The following is a 15,367-nucleotide window of genomic DNA, read 5'->3' on the forward strand; positions in this document are numbered from 1 at the left end:
GAGATCCATACGTGCAAGCACTTACATGATCGCCATCTTGGTGTCTCAAAGACTTCAAACCCAGTATGTCCAAAACTGACCTCATGATCCCCTGCACCAAAACCAGTCCTCCTCCAGGGCTCCGATTCATTGAATGATACCACCATCCACCCAGTTTCACAAACCAGCAAATGAGGGGTCAGCCCTGACCCTGCCTTCTTCCCACCCCCTACGTCTGGCCATCACCCAGCCCTTGGACTTTGTCTCCAAAATATCTCCGGCACTCATATCCACTTCTCGAGCCACTGCCACTTCCCACCTGGACGAGGCAAAAACATCCTGATGGATGTCCCTGCACCTATGCTTGCCTCTCTCCAAACACACTTCTCTTGGCAGCCCAAGTATCTTTCCAAAACCTGAAGTTGATTATGTCACATCCCTGCTCAGATTCCTTCAGTAGCTTCCACTCAGGAGGCCTGAGGATAGAGACCAAATCCCTAAGAGGACCTCCCAGGCCCCATGCACTCAGACCCCTGCCTACCCTTTCTCTAGCCCATGTCAAGCATTCATGGACCACGTACTGCTGTTCCTCCCCCGCTTGTGCCTTTGCATGTATTGAGTTATTATTTGGCTAACTTCTCTCTCTCTGTCACTGGACTATAAGATCTAAGAGGGTAGAAGCCATGACTGGTCTTGCCCATTATCTCCTCAGCAGCTGGCATAAGGCTTTGCATAAAGTATTCAATATATTTTTTATATTCTTTCCTTCCTCTCCTCCAATCCCAATCCCCTCCCCTCACATGCACAACTATTTTTATGATATCTGGTCTCCTAAATGGCCCCCAGTGATCCCCACATCCTGGTGTTCACACTGTGTTATCTCCGTTGCACCAAGGTTGGTCGATGTGACCAACAGGATGTGGTAACAGTGACATACCACATGTCGCCTAAGATTAGGTGATGAAAGACTGCAGTTTCTGTCTTGGTGCTCTCTCTTGGCTTACTCATTCTGGGGCAACTAGTTCACAAGCCACCCAGTGGAGAGGTCCACGGGGCAAAAGCTGTGCGAATGAGCTGGGAATGGACCCTCCAGCGCCACTCAAGTCTCCAGACGACTCCGGCCTTATGCGCCAACTCGAGCCAAGCCACCTAACCAAGCTGCTCCCAGAGTCCTGACCCTTAGAAACTGGGTGAGATTATACATGTTCATTGCTTGAAGCTGCTACATTTGGGGTTAATTGTTTTATGCAGCAATAAATAAAGAAAACTAATGCAATCTTATTCTGTTTAATGTATATCTGCCTGAGTGTATTCTTATAAAATATGTGTTTATTTTGCACACATGTATGTTTAATTTATGTAAGCAGTATTATCTTATATATCACACTCTGTTTGGCTGTTTTCTTTAGCACCATGTGTTTAAGATTCAACCCTGCCAGGGCACCTGGGTGGCTCCGTTGGTTAAACATCTGACTCTTGATTTCGGCTCAGGTCATGATCTCAGGGTCATGAGATCAAGCTCCGTGTAGGGCTCTGCACTGAGCGTGGAGCCTACTTAATATTATCTCTCTTCCTCTGCCCCTCCCCTGCTCGCTCTCTCTCTTAAAAAAAAAAAAAAAAAAAGATTCAATCCTGCTAATACATACCTACTTGCCAGGAGCCTTCTGGGTTGCACAACCCTCTATAGTGTGCATCCACTGCATTTTAAGGACTTACCCTCCCAGGGATGGACAGAGATTATCACCGGCTCCTTGCCACCAGAAACAAAGCTGTGATTAACATCTTCATACACATGCTCTTAAGAGCCCATGTGAGAATTTCTTTAGTATATATGCCCAAGAATGGAACTGTGGGACTATCAAATGTGGATATCTAATTTGCATAAACTGTGCCAACTGCTCTCCTGGGGGCAACTGACCTCGCACTTGAAAGGAGCAAGGCACCTTCCAGATTAAAGGAGGCCGGGGGCTGGAGAGGGGAGAGGTAGGCAGGGGTCCAAGTGCATGGGACCTAGGAGGCCATCTTAGGGATTTGGTCTCTATCCTGAGGTCTCCTGAAGGGGAGCTATTAAGAATTCCAAGCAGGGGTGTGACGTAATCAGATCTTGGTTTTGGAAAGATACTGGGTTATCTGAAAAGTGTGTGTCCCACCAGTAGCAGATCGAGGGCCCCTTTTCCACAGCCCTGCCAACACTTGGCATTATACAGATTTCAAAATTTTCCACTCTAATAGATATGAGGTAACACTAATTGTTTTAATTTGTATTTCTCTGGCTGTAATGATTTTGAACATTTTTAATGTGAATGCTGTTCAATTAATTTTTAATTGAATGAGCAAGAGAATCAGCCCTTCCATCTCTGGGCACATACAGAAACTGTGCCCTCTGGTTTTTAACTAACACCCGATTTAAAGATATCCTCCCCCAAATGTCACGGTCTGTCATTTAGATGTGACCCAAAAGCTTACTTTTGGGGACGCCTGGGTGGCTCAGTCAGTTAAGCATCTGCCTTCAGCTCAGGTCGTGATCCCAGGGTCCTGGGACTGAGCTTGCCGTTGGGCTCCTTGCTCAGCGGGGAGCCTGTTTCTTTCTCTCCTTCCCTCCCCACTCATGCTCTCTCTCTCTTACTCTCTCTCTCAAACAAATAAATCTTTTTTAAAAAGCTTAATTTTATTTTTAGAAAGAAGAAAAGAAAAACCTTGCAGATAAGTTTATAATCAACTCCTGGCCCAGACCTTGGCTTTGCAAGAGAGCAAGACCTCTGCTGTGAAGGCTGTTCGATGACCAACCAAATGGCCCGAAGACACTCACTAGCCACAGGGGTTTGCACTCCCTACCACCCGTTGTGGACATCCCCAGCATGTGCCCCGCAGGGCTCATTCTGCAGTGTATCATCTAAAGAGTAAAACTAAAGAGCCACAAACAGGCCCTGAGTTCCCGCTGGCTCCCACTCTCCGGAAGTCCCGTTTTCTAAATGAAGTGGAGAGACAGGATGGCCACTAGCTTTCAGCCCTGGTGCCTGAAGGAGATACTGGGAAGAGGAGGTTTCCACATCATGGAGAGGTCACTGATGTGCAAATCCCGAAGACAGCCCGAAGCCAGGGCTCTTCACTCGGGCGCTGCACCTCATCTCCCACCTTCCTGGTGCCCCCGATGTGGTAAAACGACCAGGGGCACTCGCTGCCCTCCAAGTCCTCCCAGCCTCCTACCCTCTGGCTGCTTTCCTCACCACGCTACTGCAACATGGCGGCCACCATGACCTTCTGTCGCCAAATTCAACAGCCTACTCTCCGTGGAACATGAAGAGTTCAAGAGTCCCTGGGTTTTATCGCTCACTAGATGATTTGGGAAAGCGATAATCTCTCTAAGCCTCAAATTCCTTACTTAAAAAAGCAATGCTTGCCTCCTAACAGCATTGTTTTAAGGTCCCAGAGAGAAACACCCTAAAAATCATAGCCAGACAACTGCAGTAAAACGACCACTGGGCGAAGGCCCGACGCTCAAACCAACAGATGTTATTACTCCCCTGCGCCCTTCCCCTCCACAATACGGCTCTGCCCTAGTTATGCCTTTCTGCTGGCCTTTTTCCTTTGGTTTCTCTCACGGGGTCCTTGTTCTCCTCCCCTGGCCCTCTGAACATCCCCCCCCCAAGCTCTGGACTCAGTCCCCTTTCCTGCTCCTCGGCCCATGCCCTCCGTGAGCCTTGCTACTCCCATGGCTCTCCCCCTACCTCCACACAAATCTCGTCCAGCCTCACATTCCACCCACACCCATCATTCCAGTGACTCCATTCACTCACCAATATGCCCTCTTGGTAACTTAATCATCTGGGCCAAGACCAAACGCATCATCTTCCCTCTACCAATGAGGAGCCCCCTTGCTCTTCCTGTCCTCCCTTCTGGTTCAGAGCCCCAGGGCCATCTTCAGCAAACCTCATCCCCCCAACACAGGCCCCCAGTCTGTTTACATCCCAAGGTCTCTGGCGTCTGTCCCTCACTCCATTTCCACCACTGGTAGTGGCCCAGGGCCTTAGCACCTTTTGACCAGACTGTGTCAACTTCTTCCCACAGCTGATCTCCCTGCCTTCATGCCTCACGCAGCTTCCAGAATGCTTTGATGCTTGGTGTCTGCTCTCTGTTCAACACCTCAGAGGTCCTCCCTGCCTACTGCTCAAGTCCTCACCCTGCCTTTCAAAGACCCTCAACATCCCTCCAAGCTTCTCTTCCCTTCATGCAACACATGCTCTGACAGAGGACTTACCTTGGGGATGGGTGGGGACTCTCTGTATGTTTTAGTTCCTGGGCATGGGCCCACCCCACGCCCACTGCTAGGATCCTCCCCAAACCCAAAGCTACCTCCTGCACTGAGTCTTCTCCAACTGGAAACAAACTGCCCTTTTCTGAATGAGTAGAGATTTTTTATGTCTACGAAATGGCGAGTCTACCAAACATAATAGTTCTTTCATCTCAGGAAACACTGACCGTACCTATCTTCTGCCAGAAGTGTGTCAGGTGCTGGGGATCGGGGCCTGAGATATGGTCTCTACTCTTGGGGAGGTCACGGTCCAGACGGGAGCTAGAACACACTGTGCTGAAATCCAAGTCCAGGGACAACCACTGTTGTACTCTAAGTGTGAACAACATGCTTTGGGCACAAGAGGTTGGGAAGGACTGCAAATTTATCTTACTAAGTGAAGAGGAAAAGCTTCATACCAAATGCAGTGACCAGACCTTGTTTGGGCTTTGATTTGAACACACCAATTATATATAAAAAGACATTTTGAGATGGTCAGGGAAAAGTGAACATGCTTGGAATATTAGGTGTTATCAGGAATTACTGTTAACGCTTAGCTTAATAATGATATTACGGTTACATTTGGTTTTTTTTAAGTGCTTGTCTGTTAGAAATACAGACTGAAACATTTTCAGATGAAATGACATTATAGCTGAGATTTTCTTTATTCCATCCAAAAAGGGGAGGTGGGGATACATAAAATAAGGTTGGCAAAGTGCTGATTCATCGCTGATGCTGGGGGTGGATGCCTTAGGGCTCCTCACACTATTCTCTCTCCTTTTATGACAAATATTCCAGGATCAAGACATTTTAATTGGTCTCCCTAGTAGGCCGTCCGCTTCCTTGGGGCTCACACTGTGTCTTGTTCACCTTTGGATCACCAGCCTCTAGGCCAGCACCCAGGGCAGAGCACGTGCCAAGGAAGTGTTTGCCCAACAAACGCTGTGTTACCAGTTTCTCCTATGACCGTGATGGCCCTTCTGGAACTGACTGTGACCGAGGCCCCAGGCAAAGGGCCGCAAGAAGCCCGTGTGGTGGGAGCTATTTCTCAGGGCAGTGCACAAAGCAGGTCAGGATAGCAAAACTGCCATGGTCTCTTGTTCTCTGCCTGAGAACACCGCCAGGAGGCTGGAGGGAAGGACAGGGAAGCCTCCATTTACTGTTCTCAAAAGAGGAAGCTGAGGCCTAGTGCAGGCAAATGGGAGTTGGCAATGAAGCCGAAGGAGTCCTACCAGCAGCCTGTTCTAGGTCCCCAAGAGGTAAGGAAGTCATTCGAGCTGGGTGAAATCCCAGCTTTGCTTCTGACTTGCTGTGTGACTTTGGACAAGTCCCTTCCCTTCCTGGGCCTCAGTTTCCCACCCAAGAAGTGAAGGACCTGGAGGACCATTTCCCTTCCAAGCTCTGCCGCTCCTGGGATCCGCAGTCCTGCTGCTCACACTTACCACATGGTGTGATGGTTCGAGAAGATGTCTTCGGGCTGAAAGATCTCGCCATCATAGTAGCAGGGGCACTGGGCCTTGGGCACACAGTCTCCTCTCTCGTCCAGGTACAGCCCTGGGGGGCAGAAGCAGCCTTCCAAGCAGACCTCGTCGCAGCCCTCATCCGGGTAAGAAAGGGAGCGGCAGGTCATGTTGCAGGGGGTCCCACACTGCAGGTACACCTGGCCCTGTGGGCAGCTCAGCGCTGGGAGAGGCGGAAGGGGAGGAAGGCCTCAGTGGAAGTGTGGAAACATGCAGATGCCAAGGACTAGGGTTCTGGGACCTGGGGTGCCACCCCCTTGCAGCTGGGACCCCAATTATATCTATACGGTCACCACCTTCCTTTCCCACTCTGAGCAAAACCGCTTTTTCAGGCTGGCAAATGTCTCTGATAATAACACGGTTTCCCCTCTGCTGAACCCGAGGGCTCCAGCCTTAGCGGTCTCTGAATCCTTGAAGCCTGGGACGTGTAGAAATCGGGGGGATGTTGATACTGTGAATATTAAAAAGAACTGAGAGCGGCAGGCAAGGGCATTTCTCCCTGGATGCTGATAATTAATTTAGCACCTACCCGGCTCTTCACACAGCTTTTATGCCTTTTACGCCTCTCACTGAGCTGGATCTCCTGGCCCCGTTTCTCCAGGGAAGAAAACTCAGTGTAAGCTGAGTGACTTGTCAAGATCCTGCCTCCCAGGCAGAAGCAGAGGCAGGATTTGAACCCAGTTCTCCCTGACCCAAAAGCTCATGCTCTTCACCATTATGCTCTAAAAGGGAAACTGCCCCTAAGGAACAGCCACAAAGAGCAGGGCCACCCTTGAATCTGCCCCAGCAAAGCAGGCCCCATGCCTCCCCACTACCCTCACTCTCCCTGGCCTCCCACAGAGAGATAGAACAGCGTCCAAGATCCAAGAGGACATGGGGCCAAGTGGCAACCCAGGGAAATAGATGAGCTCTGTCTCCCAAACTCCTGGGTCTGAGCCCCAGTTCTGCTATTAGTTACTGCACGACCTTGAGCAGTTTCCTAGCTGGAAGAGACTCATACCCACTTGGCTTGTTGTGAAGGCTGAGTGAGCGAACAAGGTCCGTGGTACATGGTCACTGCTACTTTATCACTATGATGACTGGGGAAACACAGCCCCAGCTCTGCAGGCTCCAGAAGGGAGGGGCATTCCAGAGAAAGGCCTAGGTCTAAGAAGTGCCCTGGCACTCCTGGGTTCTGGCCAACACGTGTACTCCCGGGAGCACCCCAATGATGAAATTCTTTACTGCGGGGTGCGGGAAAATGCCCATTCCCATTGCTCATCTGCTGCGTACAGGAAATGAGAGCCTCACTCTGAGGACACTCCTCCTGAGACCACTGGAATCCTTCCCTCTCTCTTAGAATCCATTTCTACAGTAGGAACCCACGGGCAGCATGTGTCACAGAAGCTGTAAAAGGAAGATCAGGCCACGGACCCTGGACACAGGCATGGGAGCATCTGGGGAGCCCCTGCAGCCTCTGCCTCCTGCAACTGCTCAGGGTTTGGTGTTTGAGTGCAGCTGAGAAGGGAGGGGGCTCTGTCTCCATATTAGACATGGATTTTTCTCTGAACTAGCAGAGAGGCTGGGTCTGTGGATGAATATTTAGAGCACGGTGGGTTAAGATGGGGCGTGTTGGGTTATAAGGATGCAACTTGCTTTCAATCCATTGAACCTCTGACAATAAGGTCACTTTCGCCCATTAAGGAGCAGTTGGAGCTGAGAGCTTGTTTTCTCTGACAGACTATCTCCAGAGCTGGCTTAGAGCCCTATGACATTTCTCCTTTGGCCTTCTTCCCTAGAAGAAGCAGTGTATACCTCAGCTTAACAGATCTTTACTGTGTGCCCACTGTGTACCAGGGGCTGTGCTAGGCTCACGGATGCAGAAATGGTCAGACTTGGTCCCTGCCAGCAAGGAGCCCAAGCTCTTGTCAAGTTACAAGAAAAACAAAAATGTGTGTACTTCTCCCAGGGCTCCTCCCAGCATCCCACAGAGTAGCTACGTGATCAGTCTTTGCTCCCTGAGCGTCCCCAGTTGGTGTGGGCTCTTCTTAAGGATGGAGTTAGTGGTTTAGGGAGCTCTGTTCATTTTTCAGGAGGAAAATGCCCATCCTCCTTAGGTTCAGGCCTCCAGGGCCCTCTGGCCAACTTTTTCTCTGGTTCACCTCCACATAAGCCCATAGATACAGAAAACTCCTTCCCACCCCCACCCACACATTTTTTGCCTCCCTAACCAAATATCAGCCTGTTCCCTCCTGTTCTGTTCTCCATGAAGGTGAAGGACAGTGGCTCTTTCGAGATTACAGAATATGTCAGTAAGCCCTCAGCATATGGGACAATGTCCTAAATTAGGAAATCCTTCAGATGCTGTAGCACACTGATAATACAGAATTTCTAATGTTGGTGGACAACCAAACCATAATATGGCAGACAATCGTATTCACAAACAGCATGCCATTTACTCCTCATTACTCCTCATTACTTTGCCCAATTTCTAAACAGCAAGCCCCAGTGAGGAAACTATGGTGTGGAGGGCGAGATGAAGAGTTCAAGGCCGCAGAGCAGGGAAGTCACAGGCCCAGTCCAGGGAGGCCTCAGACTCCACTCCTCCAGCTGCTGGCCACGACTCTGTGGCGTCCTGAGCCCAGAGCGTCAGTGAGGCACAACCACACGCCTGCATACACATGGTCCCTTTCCTCCTCACTTCTGCCTCTGCTCCTCTTTTTATGACCTTGCTTAGACTCCAAACGTGAGTTGGCGCTCATTAGGCCCCAACACTTCTAGACATTCTAGAGCCCCCTACCTAAGCTTTTCTTCAAATACATGATATGATAGTAGGACCTTTCACCATTTCTCAGAGCTCCTATTTTCCTGCTTCTGCCAAGACCATGGACATTTTTATCTCCAAGCACATCCACTTCACTGTAAAAATCAGAATATTCATGACACCTCATCCTGTCAGACTATCCCCCTCACCTCCACACATCACTACTACTGTCCCACCGTGGAACAGCTCTTTTCTGCCAAGATGGTGCCTTTTTAAAGCCTGGTCAAGTACACCGCCTCCAGAAAGCCTTCCTTGGTTTCCCCTACCTTAATCTAAGTGTCCTTTTATTCAGTGTGATAGTCACCTAGTAGGGAAGCAGTTCAAAATGGAAGAAGGTTCCAGCTCTACACCACTGGCATTGCCTGACCCTGCTGGGCCACCCAGCACGTGTTCCCAGAGCAGCACCACCAACAACAAAGTGAACACAATCTAGCCGCTCTAGGGACCAGAATGTGGAGCAGATACCAGCTCTGGTGGCAGAAATCTAACATGGCAGAGTGAGACTCCAAAGTCAGCTGGGGACAATGATGTCATTCAACCTTACACAACTTTATCAGAGATTTGGGCCAGGAGTCCACTGATGGTTTGCCTGGAGTTATAAGGAAGGATTGGTACGTGCATTGCCCCCCGCCCCCCACTGCCTTCATGAGACCCTCCGGGGTGCAGATAATGTCCCCTGGGATCTGGGACCCACTCTACTCCTCAACCTGGCCATACATGTATTGAACACTAGGTGGCAGGAGCCACAAGAAATTTCTGCTTGGCAAGGACTCCAAGGTTCTGGACCTCGAGGTAGGGGGGATGCAACTCGCGCTCCTAGAACAGGCCACAGTAATCACACTGTCCTGTGGAAGAGCCAGTCCCCACCACCGTGTCTTGCTGGAGATGGAAGGCGACAGCGGCTGTAAACGAAGAGTTTTCACGACCCAGGCTTGCCAAATGCGCTTGGGCCCGGTTCCGAATGCAGTAATGCAGAGACAGTGCTTATAAAAGGACGAGCCGTGCGCAGGGCACCCGAGGAGGGCTCGGCTGGGCTGTGCGGGGACTGGCGGGCAGGGAGGGCACCCACCACAGAAGCTGGGCTCCCGCCACCCGATGTGCACGCCTCTCCGGGAACAGGCTGCGGCGTAGTTGGCCACGGCGCTGCAAAGGCAGTCTCTGCCGTCGGAGCAGGAGCAGACGTCGTAGCGGCAGTTCTGCACGTAGGGCAGAGGGCTCACGGCCTGGTGGCAAGCCTCGAACTTGGAGGACGTCAGCAGGGCGCACGCCTCCTCCGCAAACCTGGCTGTGGCGGGAGAGAGAGCCGCGCGCGGCTTGGCCCGGGCCCCGCCCCCGCCCTCGGCGCCCCGCCCCCAGAGGGCCAGGACCCCTCCCGCTCTGAGATCGTCCACCAGTTCCTCGCTGGGCAGCACTCCCTGCAAAACAACCTACCGTGCCTCAGGAAAGCACTGTGATTTTTCTTCTGCAGCCAATAAACTTTCCTAATTACGTTTGGCTTAAATACATAACCAACTGCATTTCCAGAGCACGTCCACTGACAGAAGGGAGAGAGTTCCAGGATGGGTTGGGTAAGGGGGAAATCCATGCAGGCCTGAAATGTTGCCACAGATAAATCTGCAAATGGCCACCCCAGTGCATTTATCTCCCGATAATTTAATTCTGGGTCTGTGTGGCTGCTGCGCCAACAGACTGAGAAAGTCCAGGGACAGGAAACATGGACCATTCTCTTCTTTCCCAGGGTTCGGCCCACGGCGGGGGGGGGGGGGGGGGTGCCCCGTCAAGGGACTTGGAAGAATAAATGACCCAGACGCAGATAATCAAATGCTGATGGTAAAAGCAAAGTGCCCCGGTCCCCCCAAAGTGGGTGCACCGTGCCATGGAAGGCACTGGAAGCCGGGCGACCTCGGGGCTCTGCGAGGTCCCCCTTGCCCCCCCAACCCCCACCCCCCGGGGCTTGCATACTCAGGCGCGGGTTGAGGCTGCACGGATCGCTGTGCTGCTTCTGCAGGTCTTCACAGTCCCCGTGCAGCTTCCAGGCGTTCCCGAAGTCCTCCACCAGGGGCTCCGCCAGGCCTGCGGGCGTGACGAAGTCGTCACCCCTGTTGCCGTTGAAATTCCCGCACAGGCCGCAGGTCTTCCCGGCGTAGACTGGGGACAGCTGCGGGGAGACGCAGACCCCCCCGCTTGGAGCGGCGGCCGCCAAAGCAGCCACAGCTGCCTGTCGCTAATGAGATGGTTTTCATCAAAAAACCCTCCCCGGGTGAAAAATAAATACAAATTTAATAAACAGCAGCGAAAGCCCAAGGCTGTGGGGTGGAGCGGGGGCGCTAAATTCGGTGTAAGCTTACCACCAGCAACATCCCGGCTCTTTATTAGAGTCAGAGAGCAGTCGTGCCAGAAGGGACTTCAGAGATCATCCAGCCATTTAAAGAGGGGCGCTTGGGTGGTTCAGTCATTAAGCGTCTGCCTTCAGCTCAGGTCATGATCTCAGGGTCCTGGGATCCAGCCCCCGCATCAGGCTCCCTGCTCAGCGGGAAGCCTGCTTCTCCCTCTCCCACTCCCCCTGCTTGTGTTCCCTCTCTCACTGTGTCTCTCTCTGTCAAATAAATAAATTCTTAAAAAAAAAAAAAAAAAAAAAAAAGATGGAGAGACTGAGTCCCAGAGAGGGAAAGTGACTGGCTTAAGATCACAGAGGTGGTGGCAGGGCTGGGACCAGTAGCCAGATCGAGTCCCAGTCCAGCATGCTCTGTTCCACCCGCCCATCTGGATTCGACTCAGCCACTGGGTGTCACTGGAGAGAAAAGGCCATGAGCCCAGGAGGACTCTAGAGGTGCGATCAGAGGAGTTCGGGTCAGCAAGGACTCTGGGGCAGTCTCCTGTGGGTGACCAGGGCAGTTCTGGGGGCCAAACTCTAGGCCACCAGCAAATGGTTTGTTCTCCAGCCTTCTGAATCCAAAGTGCACACTTGTGGACACCTTGGTGAGTCAAACTTGCCTTTCACACTTTACAACTGGGGGCATCCACCGGTTTCTATTAAAAGGGCCCTGATCCAAAGACAGAGCCGGGGCTGGGACCCCAGAGTCCTGACTCCTGCTCTGCGTGTAACTAACATGGCTGGAAGGCCTCCCTGGTTTGAAACCATCATGCAGTAGGACTGGGCCCCATATGATCATCTCTAGGAGCCCCTTCCAGCTTCTAACTATGACTTCACAGGATGCAGGATGAACAATCTAGTGGAAGGTTCCGGACCCAAATAAAAGGTACCCAAAGAAATACCATTAAAAGAAGGAGAACAGAGGGATGGTTCCTTGTTTGCTTTACAAATTTCAAGTGTTGCCACACTAAACACCCAGGCCTTCCCTGCCCTCCCTATTTAAAATGTAAATCCTCTGACCCTGACACTTCTTGTCCCTCTCACTGCTTTATTTAACTCCTCAGGATTTATCACCTTCTAATATATGATATGATTTACTGCTTGGTTAGGTTTCTTCTCTATTTCCCCCGAGTGGAACATAAACTAAATGGGGCAGGGATTCTTGTCTGTTTTGTTTCACTGTTGCAACCTCGGCCTCTCGAATGGTGACTGTGCACACTCACTAGATGTGTGTTGAGTCAATGATTGAACAAATGACTGAGTTCATGAATGAATGAGGTTCTCCTGAGGACACAGGCTGAAACGTAATGCCGGCAGGCAAGGCCAGGCCTGAGCTGAGCAGCGAAATGGGTGATGTCTTCACTCCACCACCCATGCCGCAGCACCCTCTCCTCCCCCCTCATTCCCAGACCATGAGTGCCCTCATGCCCCCCAAAGTCCCTCTGGTCACCCCCGGGGCCTCCTGTCCCACCGTCTCCCGCTAAGACGATAGCTTCCTCAGTCCCTCAGTCCCCTTGGCTTGACTCAGGTGCAGGCTCAGCCCTCAGATCAAGAGCACCCTTTCTGGGACATGGGAGGTTATGGAGAAGGTGGGATGGCCGATGGCAGGGTAGGTGGGCACCCTCCCTGAAGACCAGGGCACAGGAGGTGAGGGGGTCAGAAGACCTGTGTTCTCTGGTCCTCACTCTAACCCAATGACCACAAGACCCAGGGTGAGTTCTTTCTGGCTCCAGAAAGGGATTTTTATTTCTAATTGCAAATGAGAGGCTGACAAGATGCTCTCCAAGATCTTTCTGCTCTATGGTCTGTGGTCATAAGGTTTATTTTTTAGAAAACAAAGTCACTAATATGGAACTTTCTCTAGGACTCCAAGACAAAGGAAAGAATATGGTGTCATGAGGACAGAGGAAACGAAGATCTCATCAGGAATGCCCAGATGCCCATGACAGGATTATACCAAGGGCCCTAGAGCACACAGGACCCCGTGGCACCAGAGGGGACACTCCAGGGGTCCGAGGAATGATCTAGGGCAGCAGTTCTGCAAGTGTGGTCTTGGGGATCCTTTGGGTGGGGGGTGAACGATCCCCGAGGCCCTTTCAAGGTGTCCATGAGGCCAAAACTATTTTCCTAATCATACAAAGACATGATTTGGCTTCTTCCCTCTCATTCTCTTACAAGTGTGCAGTGGAATTTTCCAGAGGCTACATGACACATAATGTTGCAAAAGATTGAATGCAGAAGTAGATTTGAGACTCCAGCTGTCTTCTGTTAAGCCAGCCATTAAAGAAATTGGCAGAAATATAAAACAATGGTATTCTTCTCACTACTTATTTTTGTTTTGGAAAACATGATTACTTTCCAAAAAAAATTGTTTATATTAACGTGGAGTGAGTTTATTATTGTTATTTTTTTGTTTGGCATTTTTTTCTTGAAATGTCAATAACATACATTATTATATTGGTTTCAGGTATGCAATATATGATTATTGTTATTTTTAAGTGAATTCGTAAATACATATTTTAAGTCTCGGATTTAATTTCTAATGTGGTAAATATTGACAGATATAACCTTTGTAAAAAATCTTGGGGTCTTCAGTAATTTGTAAGAGTACAAATGCATCTAAAGACCGGAAAATGAGAAGCACTCGTCTAGCAGGAAAGACCCTGCCCAGAACGCTGACCAGCTCTGCCACCAGCCGTGTGTTCGGTGCCGGGCACCTCTCCCCACTCACCTGAGCCTGAGTCACTTCATTCATAAAGAGGCAGTGAAAACCACCCTGCCCACATGCTTCGGGAAATTTCCAGCGGACACAATGTATAAGGAAGCTCTGTGACACATATGGATTGATACCCAAATGTGCCTCTGGCGCCACAGAGACCAAGAGGGAGTGGCCCCCCAAGATTGCAAAGGCCCAGGGAAGGGGTGAGAGATCTGGCGGTTCCCAGGGCAACCCTTCAGGGGCAGGATGGTCTGCACCCCTGGGGTGCACAACTCAGGGTCTCAGCTGCCACTTCCAGACTGGTTTTTCCCTTGTTGGCCCCTGTGGGCACCCCCCGGGGAGACGCCCCCTGCCCCCAGGCTTTGCCGCAGCCAGGAAGCTGGGCCGCAAAATGCCATCTCCTAGCCCCTGGGGATCCCACCCAGTCTGGGGGCCCCTGGGGTGCCAGAGCCCCAGCAGTGAGAACCCCCAGGGCAAACAAGGGGCGTCCAGACAACACCAGTCTCTCATAAACAAGAGAGGCCTGTTCCTCCCTCTGGGGGCGTAGGGCCTGGGGAGAGAGGAATTCTTCTCCCACCACAGAAAGCCACTCTGCCGGAGTACAAGAGGTACTTTGTAAGGTCCAGGCTGCAAGGCGGCAGTGACCAGGAGGGCACCTACCATCACCAGCAGCCTCCCACGGCCGTCCCAGTCCATCTGCAGGTCCTCCCCGTAGCTGAGGCGCACGGAGGCCATCACGGTGTGCTGGATGCGGAGATCGCCTGGAACCGAGCACGGACAGGATTTAGCCCTTTAGCCCGAGATGGGGAGAGGGCAGGGTAGTGAGAGGCAGATGTAGAGTGGAGAGATATGGAGTATCTCACAAAGGACTGTAACAATGACATCAAGCTGCGGGGGGCAGATGGGGATGTCCACGAGGTTGAAGGGGGTCTCAGGAGGAAGCATAAGCAGGATGGGCATAGTACAAATAGGTGCCCCAGTATCCCGGCTGTAGCCTGCCATTCACTCTACTGCCACAAGAGGGCGGCAGAGGCTCCTGCATCCTCGGCGGAGGCAGCTCGGCCTCCCATTGAATCCCTGACTCGGAGCCTTCCCCCAGGCGCTTCTGCCCTTGCACACCACTTGTAGGCTGTGCGATGCTGTGTGCAGAGCTGCATTCAGCAGTTCTCCCTGGACACAAGGTGGGAGACATACCTCTTACCCTGGAGGAAGGGATCTCACAGGGAGACCCACAGCATTAAACACTTGGACAGGCTGAGCGCAATGCCAGGATAATGGGCCGCAGGGTCCACAGAAGTCACGCACAAGAAGAGGGAGAGTGAAGGTGGCGATTATGCCACCAAAAGGCTGTGGTGCCACCTGGCAAAGTCCCTGGATAGGTCGGTGTTTCCAACATGTCATGGGGCTTTGCCCCATGACATCCTCTGGTCAGACCCATCACCAGCCACCCGCTAATTTCTCCGCGTCAGTCTCTGCTCCTTTCCCATCTCAAAGCAGAACCAGAACCACTATGCCCAACCCTCAACTCGTCCCTTTGGCTCAAACCAAGTGAAAATCTTGGTCCTGTTCCCCATCTACACTCTCTCCCTGGCCTGGAGCAGCACCCTGTCTCCAGACAGCTTCCTCCGCTCCTTCTCCTCCTCCTCCTCCTCCTCCTCCTCCTCCTCCTCCTCCTCCTCCT

General features: G+C 51.6%; 1 protein-coding gene and 1 long non-coding RNA gene across 3 annotated transcripts in view; one reads left to right on the forward strand and one right to left on the reverse strand.

Moving 5' to 3' along the window:
* The window catches only part of VWF (von Willebrand factor), a 140,328-nt gene that overhangs the window by 72,446 nt on the left and 52,515 nt on the right, over positions 1-15,367 (reverse strand). For both annotated transcript variants that reach the window (XM_025851854.2, XM_073888725.1), the window contains 4 exons: positions 14,347-14,447; positions 10,556-10,751; positions 9,663-9,878; positions 5,713-5,953 (listed from right to left, as the gene is read on the reverse strand). In XM_025851854.2, coding sequence (XP_025707639.2) covers positions 5,713-5,953; positions 9,663-9,878; positions 10,556-10,751; positions 14,347-14,447 — 754 coding nt within the window. The remainder of the gene's footprint in view (positions 1-5,712; positions 5,954-9,662; positions 9,879-10,555; positions 10,752-14,346; positions 14,448-15,367) is intronic.
* LOC112808662 (uncharacterized) lies at positions 800-4,911 on the forward strand. The gene is made up of 2 exons (XR_003204412.2): positions 800-1,169; positions 2,658-4,911. It is a non-coding gene; the product is annotated as an uncharacterized lncRNA (long non-coding RNA).

Source organism: Callorhinus ursinus, unplaced genomic scaffold, assembly GCF_003265705.2.
Source record: "Callorhinus ursinus isolate GAN/ISIS: 27379988/994484 unplaced genomic scaffold, GSC_fseal_2.0 scaffold94, whole genome shotgun sequence".
NCBI classification, from domain to species: Eukaryota; Metazoa; Chordata; class Mammalia; order Carnivora; family Otariidae; genus Callorhinus; species Callorhinus ursinus.